The 19,508-nt window shown below is 54.0% G+C and overlaps 1 protein-coding gene across 2 annotated transcripts in view; it reads right to left on the reverse strand.

The window, feature by feature from the left end:
- Positions 1-1,928: 1,928 nt before the first annotated feature.
- Positions 1,929-19,508, reverse strand: part of MSI1 (musashi RNA binding protein 1) — a 30,103-nt gene continuing 12,523 nt past the window's right edge. The window contains exons 7-15 of one of the 2 annotated variants that reach the window (XM_035556699.2): positions 14,390-14,438; positions 12,316-12,398; positions 11,632-11,749; positions 9,970-10,050; positions 8,729-8,785; positions 5,945-6,013; positions 5,684-5,838; positions 5,159-5,248; positions 1,929-4,220 (exon numbers count right to left, since the gene is read on the reverse strand). In XM_035556699.2, the coding sequence (XP_035412592.1) occupies positions 5,183-5,248; positions 5,684-5,838; positions 5,945-6,013; positions 8,729-8,785; positions 9,970-10,050; positions 11,632-11,749; positions 12,316-12,398; positions 14,390-14,438 (678 nt within the window). In that variant the 3' untranslated portion in view covers positions 1,929-4,220; positions 5,159-5,182. The remainder of the gene's footprint in view (positions 4,221-5,158; positions 5,249-5,683; positions 5,839-5,944; positions 6,014-8,728; positions 8,786-9,969; positions 10,051-11,631; positions 11,750-12,315; positions 12,399-14,389; positions 14,439-19,508) is intronic. The other variant, XM_035556700.2, reaches the window with a different exon arrangement.

A 19,508-nucleotide genomic window follows, 5' to 3' on the forward strand; every position in this document is an offset into this window, starting at 1 on the left:
AGATAGTCTGTAGATTTAACTCATATATGAGGATAAAATAGTTTCCCTCCAGGTTGTGTGCCTTTGGCCAGCCTTACTCCAGTAATCGCTGAATCCATTTCACACCCATCGCCAGGTGAATGGTAACATTGCAAATGGAAATAACTATAGTGATTAGCTGGTGATAGCCAGCTGATTTCAGATGCAAGCAGGTGGCACAATACACATCCCTCTGGCAAAGCCAACGCTTAAACAAGGACTTGTGGCTTACATGACTTCAGAGGAGTTATGCCAGAAACGACCTGTGCTTACAAGTTTCAAGGTACACAGCGTACCATAGCTCAGACAGCAGTTTCTCCATCAGCAAAGCAGAGCCCATTTAGGCCCTTTGGTTCTCTACACCAAGGCACGAGGTGAGTTGGATCCAAAAACGGGTAAGAAAGTTTTTTGCAGTCAGCCGGGAGTCCAAAATACTGCACTCGTATTCAGACCCCAGAGGCTCTAATGCTGCCAAGGCTACAGGTTTGGCATTTTTACACACTCGAGATATTAATTGTAGACTATTCCCTTGATAGTAAGAGTCTGCATTTATTTCTAAAGCATGAATCAAGCCTTCAGTTTTAAGAGTAAGGAAAGAGAAAACAGCCTAAAATCCAGAGTGCTTATTCAGGAAGCGTAGGGTTCAGCACCCTTCAGTAGGATCAAATGCACGTTTCTGTAGGCGATGGTGAGGACATCTTCCCCTTCAGAGTGGCTGAAACTACATCAGGGTGCCCACAGCACCCAGGGTGCTGACACAACCATAGGGCATCTAGCTAAAGCTAGGTTTGCTGCTGAGCGACCAGAACCATTTCGACTTTTTTGATTGCTCACAAGCTCTCTGATGCCCCAAGATTCCCCTCTCACAGGTTAGCTAAGGCCAAGCAGGTGCCGGGTTATAGACTCAAGATTCCTGTGTCCTAATAGTGAGAACATCAAACAAACATTAAAGACTGATGTAAAAAAAGTCGGTGCCCCCATTTATGTAGAAAAAAGGATTTAATCTTTTACCCACAGATCAATCTGCTGACTTTCCCTTCAATATCCATTTAAGTGATATTCTCATTCTCCTTTGGCTACCTTTCCTTTTTTAATGTTTTATTTCTCTTTTCTTTTACCAATGAACCTTAGGTTCCTTCTGTAGTTCCTTCCTCCCCATTTCTCACTCTCCTTTATTATTGATGTTGCCAAGAAAACCTCTATTACACTGGCCTTTTAAGTCACTAAAACGCTGTCATATTTTGGATTTCATAGTCTGATTTCAACAAAAGGACCACCCAGAGTGGGAAAGTGAGCATGTGAGCAGCACAAGAGTGCGTTATGAGAAAACTCCCAGAAGGGTACGGATTTTTCCACCAAAGCTATTTTTGGCTTCCCCAACCTGTACAATATACAAAGCTGCTGGTGCTCAGTATGATTTTGAGGACACCTCAATTTACAACTCATTCCTAAATTCACAGGCTTGAGCCTTATATTATTTCTGAGAATTCTCTATGATTAAGACCTGCTAGAACAGGTCTGTTACACTGCTGGAATTTACTGTTCTCTTGTAGTGTTATCTACTAAGGAATTTTCTTCCTATCTCTTCATTTTATTTTCTTAGATCTAGCCTCCTTGGTTCACCATAGTCAATGAATCCAAAGAATATCTGAGCCAACCTTCTAAGCACCCCAGTGTCTCCTCCCTTCTCGAGCCTATAAATATCTGTACAAACCCTCTGTAATGTAAAGAGGCACAATCTCTGCTAAACCCGGATCCACCTCACATTATAAACTGGGCCGCTGCCAAAGGCCGGGAGCAGAACACACAGTCAGAGCCCTGGGGCTTTTATCCTAATGGCAGGATGCGCCTCCTGCCAGCTCCGAGTTCACCTGCACTCTCCTCCATTGGAAAGTCTCCCACGCCCCAATAACGAGAGAGGACAGTTTTCAAATAATTTATTAGGAATTTAAAACTGAAATCTGGAAAAAGGGTTACAGGTGTGGAGAGAACAAACATTGGAGTGTAATAACTTACTGGCTTAAAAACACAGCTTTATTTTTTTTTTTTAAAAAATGCCCACCCTGAAACCGGAGCCCCAGCCTCCAGGCAGTGGCAGCACTGGCCAGAGAGTGAATCGCAGCCCAGCAGCAGCACGGCTGGCCTGGGATGTCTGGAGGGGGCACGGAAGCAGTTCAGCGCGTATACCAAGAGGGAGGAAAGCGCTGTCCGCAGACCCAAATTTGAAGTATATAGAATAAAAATAAACCCAATAAAATGCAGCTCTTCTTTACTTAGGAAATATTTAAAAAAACAGACATACAGACTCTTGTCTCAGTAACAAAAATTATTGCTTTGTGTTTTCAGTACTGATCTGTTAAGTACCCTCTTACCTAAACAGAACTCTCCAAACATATCGCCCAGGTCAGGACAAGCTCCGGCACACGGGGAGGGGAGGGATGGAAGAGAAGAGCCCTGTGGGCACGGCGGCCCTCCCGGTCCTTTCCTCAAAGCCCCTCTCCCTTACAAGGGCTCAGTTTGGGGGAAGAGAGGGAATGATTTTTAAAACTTAAGATGAAGCTGTTATTTCCCTGGGAAAAGAGTTTGGCTGCATCTTAATAAAAGGCTTAATCACCCCCCTTAACAAGGTCTTTGGTTCACTGAAATCCAGACCCAAACCTACCCCGTATGCTCCTGCGGGAGGCTTCCCCTGGCACGGCGCTCCTCAGCAGGGGCCTGGTGCCAGGGGAAGCCCCGGCAGGTTCTGGAGAAGGGACCAGACCACCTCCGCACGGGACAACGGACAAATTCCCACAGTCTTCAGAACACAGAGTAAAGCAAATGGGAAGCTGCGATTCTATAATTCATATAATCCCTGAGAAGCCCTTAACCCGCCCCCAAATCACCACCCTAATGCTTTTCTCCCCGTTAACGCCTCCCCAACCCAGCACCCTGCCCTTCAGAGAACGACCACCCACATCTCCCCCCGGCCCTGGCTGCCTCCCCTTTCCGATACCCTCGCCTCCGGAGGAGGATCCCTTTCCCAGGAAATCTTGACGCAAGCGATAAGTGTTTGGAGAGTGGATTCCTTTCAAAGTAACCAAGACAAACAGTGGCGGCAAAGCCCTTTACCTAAAGCCAAACCAGACGCTGGCACTGCAGAGCCCAGTGATGGAGTCTGTACATCGAGCGATTGGAAGCAGCTTTAACCCGCTCAGCAAAACAGCCGATGGCCGGTACGTTTCACCCCCGCCCCCACCCCCCCTTTCATCTCATCAGAGGTCTTAAAATCTTACAGTAAAAGGTGTACAAAAAAAGAACGGAGTCCTGTCAGGATTCTGCTGGAGAGTATTGCTCACACTGTGGCACCAAGTCCAGGACCTGGAGCTGCTCCTCGGAGCCAGGCTGCACGTGGCAGCCAGGTTCAGCTCGCGATATTTACATATTATACAGAAGGAAAAAGAAAATCCCACGTAAAACTAAACCTAGGAAAACAAAAAAAAAATCTTTCAGCTGTAAGATAGTGTTTTTCACTTAGCAAAATATACATTTGTTTTGTTCCATAGCGATGTCCAACGTTTTCGGATCCTTGGAGTTTCACACTTTTCAAAGCCTCACATTTACAAAACAGAAACAATTAAAAACAGTTTCTTTAAAAAAAATAGAAATACATCAGTTCCTCTCAGCCTTTGCTCTCTCTGTCTCTTTCTTTCCTTCAGAACTGCATTCTTGTTACATACCGTGCTTTAAAAACACTGACGACAACAACAACAGAGTTGAAAATATTCAAAACAGTTTCAAAGCCAAATAAAAATACTCCTCAATAAAAACTACCTAACACAATCACAAAGCCAATTCATAAAATATGTCTACTAGCTCGGGAAAGAGCAAACAACAAAAAGAAGGGGGAGCCCCAAAAAAGATAAAAAAATAAAATAAAAAAATAAAACTAACAGCTAATAAAATAAATAAAAGAAGAACCGGTGGGCTGGGGGCAGGGAAGGGGGAAGCGTAAACCGTCGGTGGTTAGTAAGAAAGCGAGATGATCTCCTCGGGTTCAGTCCAGTGTGGTCTGGTCAAAGGGAGAGATCAGGGCAGGGCGGCAGGAGCCTGGCAGCCGGCCGGCGGTGTGCAGTTTGACTCGAGAAAAAGGTAACCGTGGCTCATCCCCCGAGGCTCACCAGATCCTCCAGCCGCTGTCCTCGGTTAGGTCACTGGGGAATCTGCGGGACACAGCAGGGGGAGGAAGGGACAGGATCTAGAACAACCAACAGCCTTCCTCTCGGGGCTTTCTCCCAGGGTTACCTGGCAGGAATACTCAACCTGCCCCGACACGGGCTTGCCCTGCACCTCGCTGGCACAGCAACGGGGCACAGCAGAGCTGCTTCCCTCTTCAACGGCACGTGCAGGCCTCGCAAACAAGGCTCCACACGCCGTGCAGCCGGCCTGCCCCGACCTGCGGAGCTCCTGGCTCCGGGGAGGCTGCAGCCAGGCAGGGTCCAGCCACTGCTCCAGCACTCAGCTCAGCGCCCTGCCAGGCTCCGGGGGCCTTGTCCGGACACCCTTCCCTGCCAGCTGTTCCCTCCTTTTTAAAAAGTTTATTTTTTTCTTTTTAGGCCAAGAAACTTCAGCCGTGTTTGCAAACCAGCGACCATCCACCAGCTCCCTCCCAGGCCCAGCTGAGGACCAGAAACAGAACTGATCACACCCAGATTCCCCTCTGCCCTTCTTCTCCCAGACAGGAGAGGAAAGCCGTGCTCCGCAGAGAGGTGGTCTCAGCAGCAGTGAGAACAACCAGCCGCACAGAGGAGGCTCCCCCAGCCACACAGGTGAGCCAGGCTTGTCTCAGGATCACCACGGGGTCATGATTCTGGCCGAGCCTGCAGACCTTCCCTCTTCCTGTCAGTGCTCTCATCTCCTCCCCCTCTGCACCCAGACACGAAGCGATCCCTCCACAACACTCCCAGCCCGAGGAGCAGGAAGCAGGAAGCCAACCTGTCAAGCCCCTGGTGTGGAACAGAGCCCTGGGCTGGCCACAGGACTCCCTGCATGGGCTGAGTCAAGCCAGCGAGCCTCCCAGCAGCCTCCACAGCTCCTGCTGGGAGCCCAAGCTCAGAATTTCACCTCTCTAACTACCCGTCCCTGTTTGAAGCTCTCTTACCTCCTGCCTCCGTGGTCCCCAGCTTCAGTGATACCCATTGGTAAAAGCTGTTGCAATCAAGGGACCCTGCGAGGAAAGAGTTAAAACCCCCTGTTAAGCAAACAAAAGAGAAGTGAAGAAAATTACTACCAAAACATATTCAGTCGTGGTTCAGATGCTGGGAGAGCAGTTCCAGTTGCAGGTGCTAGGACTAAGGAGCTCAGCAACCCACTGGACACTGCGTCGGGGCCAAGATGAGCTTTTGGAACATCTGGGCCAGGTAAGGGGAAGGTCTGGAGATCAGGACCTTGAGTCGTGGCTGGGGAGAACCAGTGGAGCCCAGGGAGGCAGGCTCCCAGCGAGCTGCTGCATCCTGCACCAGCGGCAGGCAGCGTGGGGCTCAGCGGTGGCACGGCAGGTGGCATTTCCCGACCAGAAAGCAGTCTGCTCCCCCTGCTCGCCTCCATCACCGCGTGGAGATGCGGCCCCTTCCCCTGCCCCTGCCATCATCCTCCCCCTGCGCAGAGCCCGCCAGGGAACACTCACCCCTAGGCTGTGGCCGAAGCCGGTGCTCGGGGCTGGGCTGGCAGCGCTGATGTAACTGCTGACCCCTGAGTCCTGGTTGGCGGCTCCGTAAAGCTCTGCCATCGGCCCAGGGCTGGTGGTGCCCAGAAATCCGCCGGTGCGACTCGGGGTGGAACCTAGGGGAGGCAGCAAAACTACAGAGTGAAGATCCCAAAAACGCAGGCCCGTCCCACCCCCCTCCCGCAGCCCGTGTGCCGCCCCGGGGAGGAAGGTGGCAGTTACCTGTCCCTCGCACCACGGCTGCCGCAGCCGCTGCTGCCGCCATTGGTCCATACGCAGTGAGGGGGATCGCTGCAAAGGAAGGGACAGGCACCTCAGGGGCTTGGTGGCTACACGGGGAATTCCTCAACGGGAGCCTTCATTTCCCCGCTGCGAAATTCCAGGGCCACACAGGTGTATCGGCCTCGTGCAGCGCGCAGGACATCCAAGGAGGAGAGCAGGGGAGCGCCCAGCCCTGCCTCTCCCAGTACCCTTTGCACGGCGAATGTCCCAGGGGGACACGAGCCATGCTCTGCTAACCCCACATCCCGGAGCAGCTGAGGGATGTGGAAAAGCTGAACCGGAAAGATAGTTAAATCCAAAGCTATTAGAGACACAAATTTTGGCTATAAACGTGGAGAAACCCAGCAGCTCAGTGATCTGAGGCTCAGCCCCTCCCCTCTGTTTTGACACTATTATTTTAACAGCCTCTTTCTACCCATTTCTCTGCTCAAGACACGCCATCCTCCCCACTTTCACACCTGAACTGCTCAGCCCCTTGCTGCTCCTTGTAGAAGAGCAGGAAACATATACCTAGGGAGCAGGAACTAAAAATGGCTTAATTAAAACAGTAAGTCTTAATTTATACGTAGCAGTTTTAACTCCCAACTCGACTGCCATAGGCAACCAGCCCTCGGGGCAGGAGGCATCCAGCCAGCCTGTTTCTCTTTGCCCTTAAAATGACTGGGTCAGCATTTCATGCTTGAATGTGAAATTCACTGTGCTTCTGTTTAGAGCACCATAAAAAGAGGTCAGAACAAATCAATCACGTTAAGGCTGAAATCCAGACTAGCTTATAAGGGAATATTTAGTAGCAGGCACCAGCCTGTTTCAAGCAAACGTCACAGAGGGCTTATATCTGGGTTTGCCTCTCATTGCAGGCCCTGGGCCAAGGCGAGCAAGTTGCAGCTCCGCATCACCCCCAAAGACACCGTTCTGGGGAGGAAACGCTGCTGGCAGCCGCCCTTCTGCCCCACCGTTGCTTCAAGGCCCTAGAACAGATGAATGAATACGGTTTTAATGAGAACAGGGGCCAGGCCTTCTCAAAGACTCCAATTCTTTTTTCCAGGAAAATCCCTTCTCGCTTTTGCGGGCTGTCTACGGAGAAACCAGGTTGGCGTTGTGATGACAAAGCACCTGCACGTTCTCTCTCGGCACGCTGGAGCAATCAGCCCCGCTTGTGCCATCCCCTCAGCTCAGCTCCACTTGCCAAGCCCATTTACAGGCGCTCAGCCACTTGAGGCACAAGGGCCCTCCAGCACTGCGCAGCTCGCGGGGCCTTTGTAGGAACCGAGGGGGCCCCGCACTTCGCGGGACCGGCTCCAGCCTATACATGGGAACCTCTCGGCCTCGCCAAGAGGCTGTGCAGCGACTGCTTAGCAGTAGGTAAGCGTAACGGGGAGGGAAGAATGCCACGATCCCCAGCTGGTACTTCAGCGAGACACTCAGGACTGGAAGCTGGCGTGGCACCCAGCCAGGCAGGCAGCATTAAGAACTTGTTGTTGTGCAGGGCCCTGGGGCACCCCAGCCGCCGGTGACAGCGGGCCCCAGGCCATTCACCTCCACGAGGAGAGGCATGGTGCAGCCCGGGGTGGACCTCGGAGGGAAGAGTACTTTTTTTGTCAAGTCACCAATGTTCCTCTACGAATTTTGTAGGTTTCCCTGGAAAAATCACACATGCAAATACACACTGAACCCAAATCTCCTTTGTTTGGCAACCAAAAGGCTTAGAGACGGGGTCAGATGCTTATGCAGTTGCATCCCTGATGGCAGGGAGGGATATTGTTAAGAGGGAGCTGGGATTTAATCTCTTCCTACCTCCCTCAGGGCAGTTTGTTCATTGGTGGCTGCCAACCTCAGCATCCTGCGGAGCAGAGACTCCCTGAGGACCGACATGGTTTGGCGCCACCCTTTCAGCCCTGTTTGTACCGATAGTTTGGGGGGAGCTTCTCAAGAAGCCTTTCCACACCCCCATTGCAGAGATTCACACCCTGAAACAGGTGGGGGCAAGGAAGCGCTGGAGAGGAGGACCACCATGGACATGAGATGGCACACGGGGAGCGGGGTGCTACACAAAGCTGCTCTTCTACAGCAGATACCATGGACACGACAGAGCTGGGGGAAACATGGCCGTGGGAGGGAGAGTCGACAGAAGGAGCATCGCCTAGAGAAGGCACTGCACACGATGCAGGGGCTGAGGATCCAGGGGGTATTTACACTCTGAGCCAGGACTAGCCCTGGAGAACAGCCCTCTGCCCTCGTTTCATTCCACAGTACCCTACAGGAACTGAGGGACCCTACGCCTCCTGCACAGGGATGTAGGATTAGCGACCAGGAGTGCCCCACACCCTCTCCCTCCTCCCAGCACTCCAGAACTTGTCCCTGCAGCAGCTCAGGTTAAGGTCATTCGTGGACCTTTGAGAAGTCACCCTGCTCTCTGGAGTTTTCCATATCTGACTTAGACCCAGCCCAGGGCGAGGAGCTAAAAAAGAGGCCAGCAGCAGGAAATGCCATTTCGGAATTACACGCCTTCACTTGCTGTGACCTGCACTGCCCTTCTCAAAGGCAACGCACAGGGCTCTGCTTCCCTCTCCACCTTTCCAGCCCCAGCTGTGGATGGAGCTTGCACGGAGGGAATAAGGAACACTTCCAGTCTAACTGCATCAGGCTGTGGAGCAGCAACACCACCGGAACAGCCCAAAGCCCCCTTTTCCCAGCTTGTGAGTTTAGGAAATGAGCGGGACTGACCTGTGAGCTCAGGGAGGACGGGGGCACTCGGGAGAGGGGTCCGCTCTACACGGAACTCTAAAAACGAAATGCAAGACAGCTTAGGAACTCATCAACCACCCCGAGGGAGACCCCGCAGACAGACGGCAGCCAGGGCCACTGTGGGAGCAGGCTGCGACCGGGCCAGTGCCTTCTTTAAACTAATTTGTAACTGGTGCTGAAAGGTGCTGGGCTCCCGCCCCAGACACTGAAAGGATCCGTTTGTCCTTAGCATAAATCTGGCAAGGGAGGGCAAGCACAAGCTTCACCTGCAGCCCGGCCCAGGTTTTACAGCCAGGCACTCGAAGCCACGGTGACCGAGAGCCACAAACGGCATTCGCAGAGAGCTTCCAGGCAGCCAGGAGGCAACAGCAACTGCCAGCCACAGCCAGCCCGGGCCTGCCGGGGGGAAGAGCCGACTTCCCACTCCCAGCCCCTGCCGCCAAGGCTTCGTGTAAGAGCCGTGAGACTGAGGGGGGAGGTAAGGAGGGGATGCTCAGAGTTGCCACGTCTCTAGAAAACAGCGAGGCGGTCTTTTTTCTCTGAGCGTGCTCTGCCTCGTTCCCCGGGCTGACAGGGAAGGGGAGGGAGAAGAGGCCCCGGGCAGCTCTGGCAGCTGCGGCACAGCAGGCTCCAGCCATTGATGGCAGCAGCCGTGTCCTGAGCGCACGGCGGGGCTGGGAGCTTGAAACCCCCCCAAACAGGAGGGACGGGCAGCCCGCAGCCCAGCAGGGGTTCTGCAGGAGCTGCGAGTGGTCCAGGCACGGCTCACAAGGCAACCGCAGCACGCAGGCGCCTGTGTTTTGGGTGCCGAGGGGTTCCCCAGCCCACGGCAAGCTACAATTCAAACTCCCCTGCTACTTTCAGAGCGGTGGCAACTCTGGTAAAGAGAGACAGACACACACAAAGGCAGCGAGACAGGCAGAGCTGCGGGGGCCCTCCTGGGTAAGAGCAGCAGCCCTACGGAGGAGGCTAACATAAAGGGCAGCAGAGCAGCCTAGGGCTTTTCCTGTCACCGGGGTGTGAGGATAATCCTAATGAAGGACAGGCTGCTCCCACCTATTCCAGGGCTTCTCCCCTCCCCCTTCCACATCCGTCTCCAATTTAAAGAGAGACCAAAAGGGGGGGAAAAAGGGTAAAAGGGGCAGAGCCTGGGTCACGGATCATGCCAAGGACTCCCGTCACCTGAAGGTAGGCCGAAAAAAGGAGCGGGGAGCACTCACCAGGGAACTGGTAAGTGTAGCCGGGTGCGATGCCAGTGTAACTTCGACTCGCGTAGGTGGCAGCCTGGAAGCCTGGATAACCTGGGGAATAGAAAAGGGCTCTGTTACTGCAGCCCCACGGGGTCCCTCTCCTCGGTGCCCGGCTGCTCACGAGCAGCGTGACCATTAGCCTTAGAAAGAACAAACACAACCGACAGCAGAAAACCCAGGCAACTGCTGAGGCAGAGAACAGGATGCAAGTGAGTCGGTGCTTTAACAGGCCCGTTCACTTTTTCCCTCGCTCCCAACATGTAAGGACACGAAGGTTTCCTTCTCGGAAGCTCACGGCTCCGCAGACTAAGGCTTTCTGACACGTCAGCTGGACTTAGGGACAGACCAAGGAGGTGGTGGCATCTGAAAGGCTGAAAGCTCTGAGTCACTTTCGCACCAGAGATGCTGGCAAATGCAGGCAGAGCACTTCTTCCTGGAGCCGGGCAGGGGGACAATGCCTGCCATTCCCAGCAAGCTGCCCACCTCTACAGCACAGGCCTGTGAGAACACAGGACGTTGACTCAGAAATGAATATTTGATTTGAGATCTCCCAAGAAATGAATACGTGGATTCTGCAATGACTCAGCTCGAGCCTTGCTACTTTAGACAAGGCAAAAGCCCAAACCACAGGCTGAAGGTTTGTTTTCCTTCAATAAGTCCACTGAAAACATTGGGGAAAAAAATGCCCTTTTGGGGGTTTTGTTCAGTGACTGTCTGTTACTCGGCAGGCTTAGCAAGGAAAGCCAGGCTGAGTACAGCCTGTCCAGCAGCACCAGCGATGATCCTGAGCAAACAGAGTGCTCCTGGTTCGGCTCAAGGCTGGCAAGAGCAGGGAGAAGGAGGAGAGCTGGGAACAGCGGCCATGCTGGAAGGTTCATGCTCGTGTCTCCGATCCAGGCACGAGGCTTTTGTACACCTGGAAGTGGAGGCTACTAAAATCTTGTATGTGAATGTATCCACCTCAGAATCACTGAGGGGCACGAAACCCAGCTGGCTTGTCACTGAGCGCTCCTTACGAGACAGTCCCACAATACGGGTACCATTTTCCTTGTAACACCAGATACTTGCTGTCCCTGGGAGGGAGGGAACAAAGTGAGATAAAGCTTAACTGAAATGTTAAGGGCATTTTTCTAGTCTTCAAGCAGCAGTAAGAACATCTATAAGGGCGACTATTTCAAGTGGAAACTTTGGGGCTCTTCTAGGAACTAATCCATCAGAAAGCCTGTAGAAGCACAGGAGGAAAATGTTTGGGCATGGATTATTCCACATTTGGCTCAGCTCTGTAGCTATGCCCTGTTCCACAAGAGCCATTAGGAATTACCGTTTATACGCCACCACACTGCAGGTGCACTGAGCTGCAGAGGGTCAGAGCTTCCCAGCACTTGGCTCCCTCCAGGCAGCTCCTCCGGCTGTCACAGGACAGCAGCGACAAGTTTGCAGTTTTTCCAGGTGCCACCAGAGGGCAAGTCGTGATCGCGAACAGGTCCCGGCGCTCCCCGAGTGTCCCCAGCCCGGCACCAGGGAGAGCTGCCCTTGGCCGCCCTGCCCGCCGCTGGGCTCCTCGCAATAAAACCTCTGAGCTGCTGCCGGGCACGACCGGACGCTGGGGACGAGATTTGTCCCGGGGCTTACCCAGCATGCCGATCCCGAGCATGAAGGCATCCATCCCGTAAGGCATCACTCGGGACCGCCCTCGCGCTGAGCCCGTCGGGGACATCACCTCCTTCGGCTGGGCTTTTTTGCACTCCACCTGCCGCAAGAAAGTCAAGGTCAGACCTGGCTGCGACCAGCGCAGAGCGCACAGCGCCCGGGCTGGGGCCCAGCCAGGTTGCCCACCAGGACAACTCTCCCCGGCCACCACCACCAGTGCCACCAGCCCGTCCCGCTGTCCTTCCCCCTGTCCTGCATGCTGCCAGCCTCCCCTCGCTCTGCAGCCACAACGGGCAAAGAGGAGCTCAAACACTGCTCTTCTTCTGTCCTCCATGTTCTGCCTGGCCCTGCACCAGGACCTCAAAGCCTCATTTTCCTCATTTCTGAATAAAGGTAATACTCTGTCCCCTCCCAGGCCACCGTGAGGTTTCCCTGTAACTTCAAAACCTCCAGGCACTGCACAGTTCCAGGTACAGTTACGACAGATCTTCCTGAAATGCCAGCATCGTGCTGATTCACCTCACGCCGCGTGTTTCTTTCCCAGCTTGGCTGCTGTGATTTTGGGGGAGAACACTCAATTTCCCCCGCTGCAAAGAAAGTGCCTCACACGCTGCCCCTGCGCCACTGCCCTGCTCTCCATCAGGTACCTCTGCCCCAGACACTCACCATTTTGTTGTTGATCTCATGGAAGTGGATTTCACATACTTTTTCCACAATGTCTTCACTTTCAAATGTGACAAAGCCAAACCCTGAAGAAAAAGCGAAGCTCCGTGGTCAGGCGAGAGCTCTGCACAGTTTGCACCCATCACCTACATTCTCTTATTGGCAGGAGAAGAGAAGGAGCCACAAGCTTCAAGGACAGTACAATCAGCCTTTGAAAACGGCTGTGCCTCATCTTCCCTCTCCAGCAACTCCTGCCTTTGTGCAGAAGAAAACGAGACCATCCCTTACGGACTGCCCTTTCCTTCTCTTTCTGTACCTCCCACCCTCTGCTCTCAACCCAACTGTTCTCGAGACCAAGTGTTTTTGTTTTGTTTTGTTTTTTAATTTTGCTATTTGCAAGGCAAAACACATGGCTGATAATGCTGGGGAGGATCCCAGCAGATGCTCACACAAAGAGAGTTGGTAGAGAAACGAACAGCTGCTTGCCAGGACATCCCATCCTTGCTGGAGGCACCACACCAGCAGTAACACCCTGCTCATTTCCTCTTCAGCCACTGGTCATAAAACCTTGCATAAGCGGGCAAGTACCAGCAACACGGTTACAGGGAACGAGACAGAGCTGCACAGATAACGCACAAGCAAAGCGATCTGCAAAGCTTCACCAAAGTTTAGTCCTGGGGGTAAGACACAGCACGTCCCTGGCCCACGCTCGCACCTCCTTTCTCCCACCAAACCCTTTGCTGACAGTTTTGGCGAACACCAGCTAGGGTGGGCAGACTAAATTCAGCTGACTACAGCTGTTTCTGAAAAACTGAGGCAGGTTAAAGGATCTCTTCAAGCTAGCATCACAACCACGCAGGGATTAAGCAGAGCTTTCCACTTTCCAGAATGGCCGGTTTCACGGGGCTTTAAAATAACTTTCAGGAACAGACAGGGATCCACTTTTTCTCCGTACTACAAGAGAAGTCTCTCTCCACAAACCCTTCCCGTCTGCCCGTGCCCAGGTAGTTATACACCATTCATCTCAACACCCACGTGTGGAGGGGCTCAGGAATCCGAAAGCAAAACCCTGATGCCAAAAGCAGTCCTGAGACCTCTGCCAGGCCTGCTGCGCCCCACGCTGCTGACAGTGGCAGGCAGCTCTCCCTGCTCCCTCTTTAAATACCCAACAACTCTCTTATTAACTAGTGACTGAAGGGTACCCATAGAGGAATAGGGGTTGGACCGTTTCTTCCCTTTTAAGATGAAGCTGGAACAACATCCCAAAGCAGGCAAACAGAACAGATCTAATGGCTTTCGAAAAAAAGCAAAAAGAACTGAAGGGCACGCAGTGTAGCAAGAGCAGAAGGAAGTGTCCCCTTCCTGATGTGGGGGCAGAGGTGCTTGGAGGTGCTTCAGACAGCTCACAGACAGTGGCCCAGCACCGGGCTGCTACTGGCCCCGATTTGGAAGATGCTGAAGCCAAGTTTGTAGGTTAATCTGTTGCCAATAAATCTGAGTTGGTGCAATACCGGTGTCAAGCCGTGCCATGCACTGAGGCAGGCAGTCTGCAGATACACTCGGAGAGCAGGAGGCAAGGACACCCATGGGTGGGCTGGGTCTGGAGCTCACAAACATTACAGCCTTGTTCCCATCCTGTAACCAGACTCTGGCAGGGCTCGTGTAAGAAAAAGGTGACCTGGGAGCACAAGTGGGCTCCAAGCCGAGGAAGGGGTGAGAAGCAGGCACTCCTCAGGCTCTGTCAGCGCTCCCGGGGCTCAGATTACACAGGACAAGGTAAGACACACACTGCGGGCTGGAGCCACGGAGGTACGCGGGAAGGGGAGGGGGCCGCCTCCTCTCACATATCTGCAACTCAGCGAGTTTACAGCACAGGAAACGCACTGGACAAAAGCTCTCTGTGCTGCAAGGGACGCTGGTAAAGGATGCAGATGCAGAAGGATGGGGCGACTGGAGGCAAGATAAAGAGCAGCTGCGAGCCGCGTGCCCTGCTGCTGGGATACTAACCCCTCCCTGCTCAGGGCAGAAGGGGGACCCTCCCTGCTTCCCGCTCCTACAGCCAGGAGACCGCTCTCACCTCGGTGTCGGTTGGTTGTCTTGTCAAACATCAGCATCGCGTCGTCCACCTGCGAAGAGAAGGGCTCCCATCAGATTACTGTTGTTGCCGCAAGCATCGCCGACATATTTGCGCAAACCCGGCCTCCCCAAACCAGCAGGAATCAAGACAAGACCTCCCATCCCCAAGAAGGACACAGGGTGCACGCACCAGGCTCATCCCCACCGCGTGGGCCACCGCGCCCCTTGCCAAAACCGAAGCCCCTCAGCCTGGGGCAGGTGCTGCCGGGCTGAGCCCCTCGCCCGGCCCCGGTCCCTGACGGCTCCCCCCTCCCCACGCTGCAGCCAGCAACCCCAATTGTTTGCCTGCGGCTCCAGCCGGGGGGCAAAGAGCAGGGAAGGCATTGTTCCCAAATCCCAGCCTCAAAGGAGAGGAGAATTAAAGGGGGGGAGAGAAGCAAAGCTGGAGAAGGGAGAGGAATAAGGGGCCTCCCAGCGACGGGGGAAGCGGAGGCCTCAGACAACAGAGCCCGCCTGGGAAAGCTGGGAAGCGGCCCCCGCCCCCACCCTGGAGGAGCCTTTCCTCTAAGTGAGGTTTCCCACTGCTGGAGGCTGTAATTAGAGCAAATTTACTGCAAGGCCTGAGCGAGGGCTGCCTCCCCGGGGGGAGGGGCAGCCAGCTCCCATCCCCCAGCTGGCCAGGGGCTGCTCTCCTCCATGGCGAGGCCAGTGCATCGCCCAGCACATCACCCAGTGCATCGCCCAGTGCATCACATCGCCCAGTGCATTCTCATCGCCTGGTGCCACTTCCCCCCCCATCTTCCCACTGGGCGTTTCCTTGCAGAGACACATCTGCACCACGCTGCAGGTCAGGCGGAGCAGGGTTAAAAAATACACTTCAATCCCCTCCGTGTAAGCCCCAGTGTAAACCTGTCCCACTGACCCATCCCTCCTCTCTAATACCACTGCCTTAATCCGATTATGAAACTGGACATGCAAGTGCTCGGGGGAGGCGGCGGCAGTCTTCGGCCAGCAGCTGCCCGGCCGTGCTCCTGCGTGCGAGGCGGCTGCTCCCCGAGCAGCGAGCACCCAAACTCCACGGCAGGGTTACTGCTCGCCTATTCCCCAGCAAGCGTCTGCAGGAGGGGACAGCCCACTGACATGGGCACTGCTCTTAACTTCAGCTCCCCACAAACAAAACAGGGCACCCGGCTCCACCTCGGTGCCCCGAGGAGAGAAGGAGCCATTGCTAACGTTTCCAGTGCCATCGTGAGCAGATAGACGTCATCGCCGATGCCCTTGGGTTTGTCCGACACGTCCGCCCTACAAGAGTGAGGTGACAACAGACAACCTGGCTCCCGCTCATCTCGCGCTCTTCCTGTCCCGGCTCTGCCTCCCTCTGCAAAGTCACCACCACCTGCGAAATGCACAAACAACCCAGCCGGAGCCACAGGACACGTACGGCTTCGCACAGATCTGAAGCGATGCCTCAGCAGCTTCCCAACGCGCAGACGTAGAGCTGGGGGCTGAAAACACCTCCCTGCACTGCTGTTCCCTACTGCCCCTTGCTCCTGCCCCTACACTACTTCTCTTCATGACTGTGATGGAGGGGAAACCTGATGTGGCTTAAGTTTTTACTGGCTGTTTTTATGCATTTTTTAAGCTAGATCCATTCCCCTGCCCAGCTCACAGAAAGGCTGGGCACACGGCTGACCTCCCGCATCTGATCAGCCCCAGCAGCCTCTGCAGAGCCCAGCAAGAAGGAGCAGCTGCAAGTGGCAGAGCCCCACCTGTACAAGCACAAACCCAGCTCAAGGCACCAGCCCGGGCAGCGGCCGCTGCGCTCCCGCAGTGCTCCAGCACTTGGAGGGGGGAAAAGGGCAGCAGCTTCATCCCAAACCACGCTTTGCACACTGAGAGGAGAGCCGCAGCCTGCCTCGGCCTGGTCCTTTTATCAAGTTTCTGCCAGTGCTTTGAAATCAGGTGTCTGCTCAGCACCCTGAAACGTGCTTGTGTTGTGAAAACCTATTTATGATAACACGTGCCCTGTTGAAAGCTGTCTCCTGTCATGAGCTAAACTGAAATGGACAAATATATATGTACGTGTAGTGTATATATGTAAATGTGAATACTATGTATGTGAAGTAGTCTTACCCCACCCAACTCTAGGGCCCAAACTTTATGCAGAGCTACAACCGGTGCTTTTTATTGCCAGAAAAGCCTACGCACGACCACCCCTTCTCACCCTGCCCAAGGCAACAGGTGAGATGCGTTTGGTGGTCTCAGACCAGCATTGCTTGGCTCAGCTCCCTGAGGCAAAGCCGAGCTCAGCGGCCTCCCCTTGGCCCCACGGAGGCAGCTCAGGCCTCGCAGCCCTCCGGGTCAGAGAGGAGGCCGAGCCCCAGCACCTCCGCTCGGGAGCCGAGGACAAAGAGAGCCGGCGCTCACCGGGTGGGGAAGGCGGTGCTGAGGGGGCAAGCGCCCCGGTGGGCGGCCATTGTGGCGGCGAGGCTGCCGGGAGACCCCCACTGCGTCGGGCCCGTCACGGCGGGGTTCTCCCGGCGGCCTCGCCGCCACAATGGCCGCCCGCCGGGGGCCGCGGTGGGCCCCAACAAAGGCGGCCGCCAACGGGAGCCGTCTCCGCGGCAACGCGGCCGCCATTGGCAGCTGCCGCCCGGATTAGAGCGAGCGGCGGGGCCCGCACAAAGCCACCCCGCGGCGCCCGCTCTCCTCAGCCTGGGGGGGCTCGGGGCGGAGGAGGGAGAGAGGGCCCGGCGGGTCTCTCCCGAAGGAAAAGGTGAAAAAGCAACGGGCTTCGCCTCCCTTCTGCACCGACCGAGACGCCGCCATCTCGCCTCAGCCCCTGACCATGGGGGGCCCGAGTGGGGTGTTTGTGGTGGGGGGTGCAGGCGGAGGAGTGGTGAGGATGAAGGGTGGATGAAGGACTCTCTGTGGTTCACACATATCTCGGCCCCGCACCTCCAGCCGGCCCCTGAAGGGTGGCAGAGACACCTCGGCTAAAACCAGCCAGAAACGCAGGTGGGAGAAGTGCACGGCAAACAGCACTCAGGCTCAGCAGCACCCCGAAGTTCATTTTAACAGGGTGTGGAAGTAATCTGTGATCATAACTGGACTTGAACAAAGGCTTTCTCGCTGGGTGAATTGTCTTTCTCCCACTCCCCCCCTCCCCTTAAATAAATATTTGTTTCAACTCTTTAAACACAGTCAAAGAAGCAGATCACTTTACTAGAGAACTGTTTAGCTTAGTGGTCAAGGCTCTCTCCCAGGGAACTATTTAGCTTGCTGGTCCAGGCAGCAGTTATCCAGCACTGAGGTTACGAGTTCAAGGTTTGTTAATTCGGAGAGATGCTGCTTCTCCCTGTGCTTGGCCATGAGGGTCAGAACCGTCAAGAAGAGAGGGGTGACAGGAGCTGTACCTCTTGCTCTTTCGATGTGTCCTTCCCAAGGAACCCTACCATAAGAGATCACTTTCTGACAGGTTTCTGGCAGTGAGGGAGTTGGTACCACATCCCCGAGCCTTAAACCCAAGCTAACACCTCTCCATTCTGTCTCCAGAGGCTCTCTCTAGCTTTGGAAACCAAATGGGAGTGGAAGAAAGAAAGGCTTCGGCTCAGTGGAAGTTACACATTCAGGAAGTGGGGGGAAAAAATCCCCCCTGAGGAGGAACTCCTTCCCATCCTCCATGGAGTTGCCCCTGCTGCAGGCGGGCAGCACCCTCCTGAGAGGCCCTTCTGGAACCAGCACCTGATATCAGCGAGGTAGGGGTAACGGGGAGGAAAAGTGACAGGTTCACAAACAGACTCTCCACCAAAGCAGCCCTCAGCCTAGCCAAAACATTGAGGTGCCCAGACAGGAGACATTTCATACCAAAACAAAATGCAGTACAATCCACCTGGGCTCAGCCAAAAGGCCTGACTTTTTTCAGTAGCTTAGTCCCACCCTACCACCTTTCAGTCTTCCTGGGACAGTCATAGGTCTCTCTACAAAAGAGGAAGCCAATGACAGCCTCTTGCAGATTTTAAATAAATAAATATTTCCAACACAAGTTTGATGAGAAACATTGGATGCACTTCCACACAGGCAGATCTTGGAGAAAGTTGTAAATATTCAGGCAAAGGCTTTGCAGAGACAGGTGTCTTCCACCTGAACAGCAACTAAAGACTGCTTGGCTGGTCCTAGAAGGAACCATGGCAACATATTTGTAGGGGAAAAAAAAACAAAACACCAGGCTGAAGAATAATAGCCAGTGAGACAGCTTCCACATGGGAAACATAAACCAAATGATCTAGAAACCGCTCGGCCATCCTGTCAAAGGGAGGGCATTAGCCACCCCGGAGGTTCTGCTGTCTGCTCTGACAGGGCAGGCTAATCTTGGGGAGAAGAAAGCACCGGCCCAGAGCCCAGTGCCATGGGGTGAGCATGCTGCGCCCACACAGCACCAGGTTTTTGACCCTTCTTACCCCATTCTGCAGAACTGTTCTCAATGGGAACAAGACAAAATGGAGAGACAGAGCCCGCTCCGTGCCACAGGTGAGTGGGTCAGCCTGCCCAGGTGTTGCTGCCTGCTCTCACGCTGCACCATGGGCACCTGGCAAATATCAGATGAACCACCAAAGGTCTGAATGACCATTAATGCTAGCCCATTTTTGGCTATCTGCCTACCAGATGCAGAGCACAGAGCACCCTTTGTTCCAGAGGCTTTGTTACCACCAGCCGAACTGCCTACTGCCACAAGAGAGGTGATCAGATTCCCCTTCTCCTCCCCTCCCCATCTGTTCCCCACAACCATGTTACGTGTGAGAATTTGCATAAGTTGCCCTCTGATCAGCGGAAGAAAATCCAAAATCCAGTTTGGAAATCCACAGCAGGTTGACAAGTAGCTTTGATCCCCGAAATTTCCAGAAACAGCAGATTAAAGATTAATTAATTAACATTCTCCCAAAGCAAAGTGAGGGGAATCATGCCTACCCATAAGCACAGGAACAAGTATTCCCTTAAAGAAACTCCCTATCAGTATCTAAAGGTTCTCCAATTAGTCAGCAGGGAAAACTCATTTAATATACCCGAGTCAACCACACCATTTTTCTGGCAGGTGTACATGAATATGTATTTGTGTCAGC

Source organism: Cygnus atratus, chromosome 17 (genome assembly GCF_013377495.2).
Source record: "Cygnus atratus isolate AKBS03 ecotype Queensland, Australia chromosome 17, CAtr_DNAZoo_HiC_assembly, whole genome shotgun sequence".
NCBI classification, from domain to species: Eukaryota; Metazoa; Chordata; class Aves; order Anseriformes; family Anatidae; genus Cygnus; species Cygnus atratus.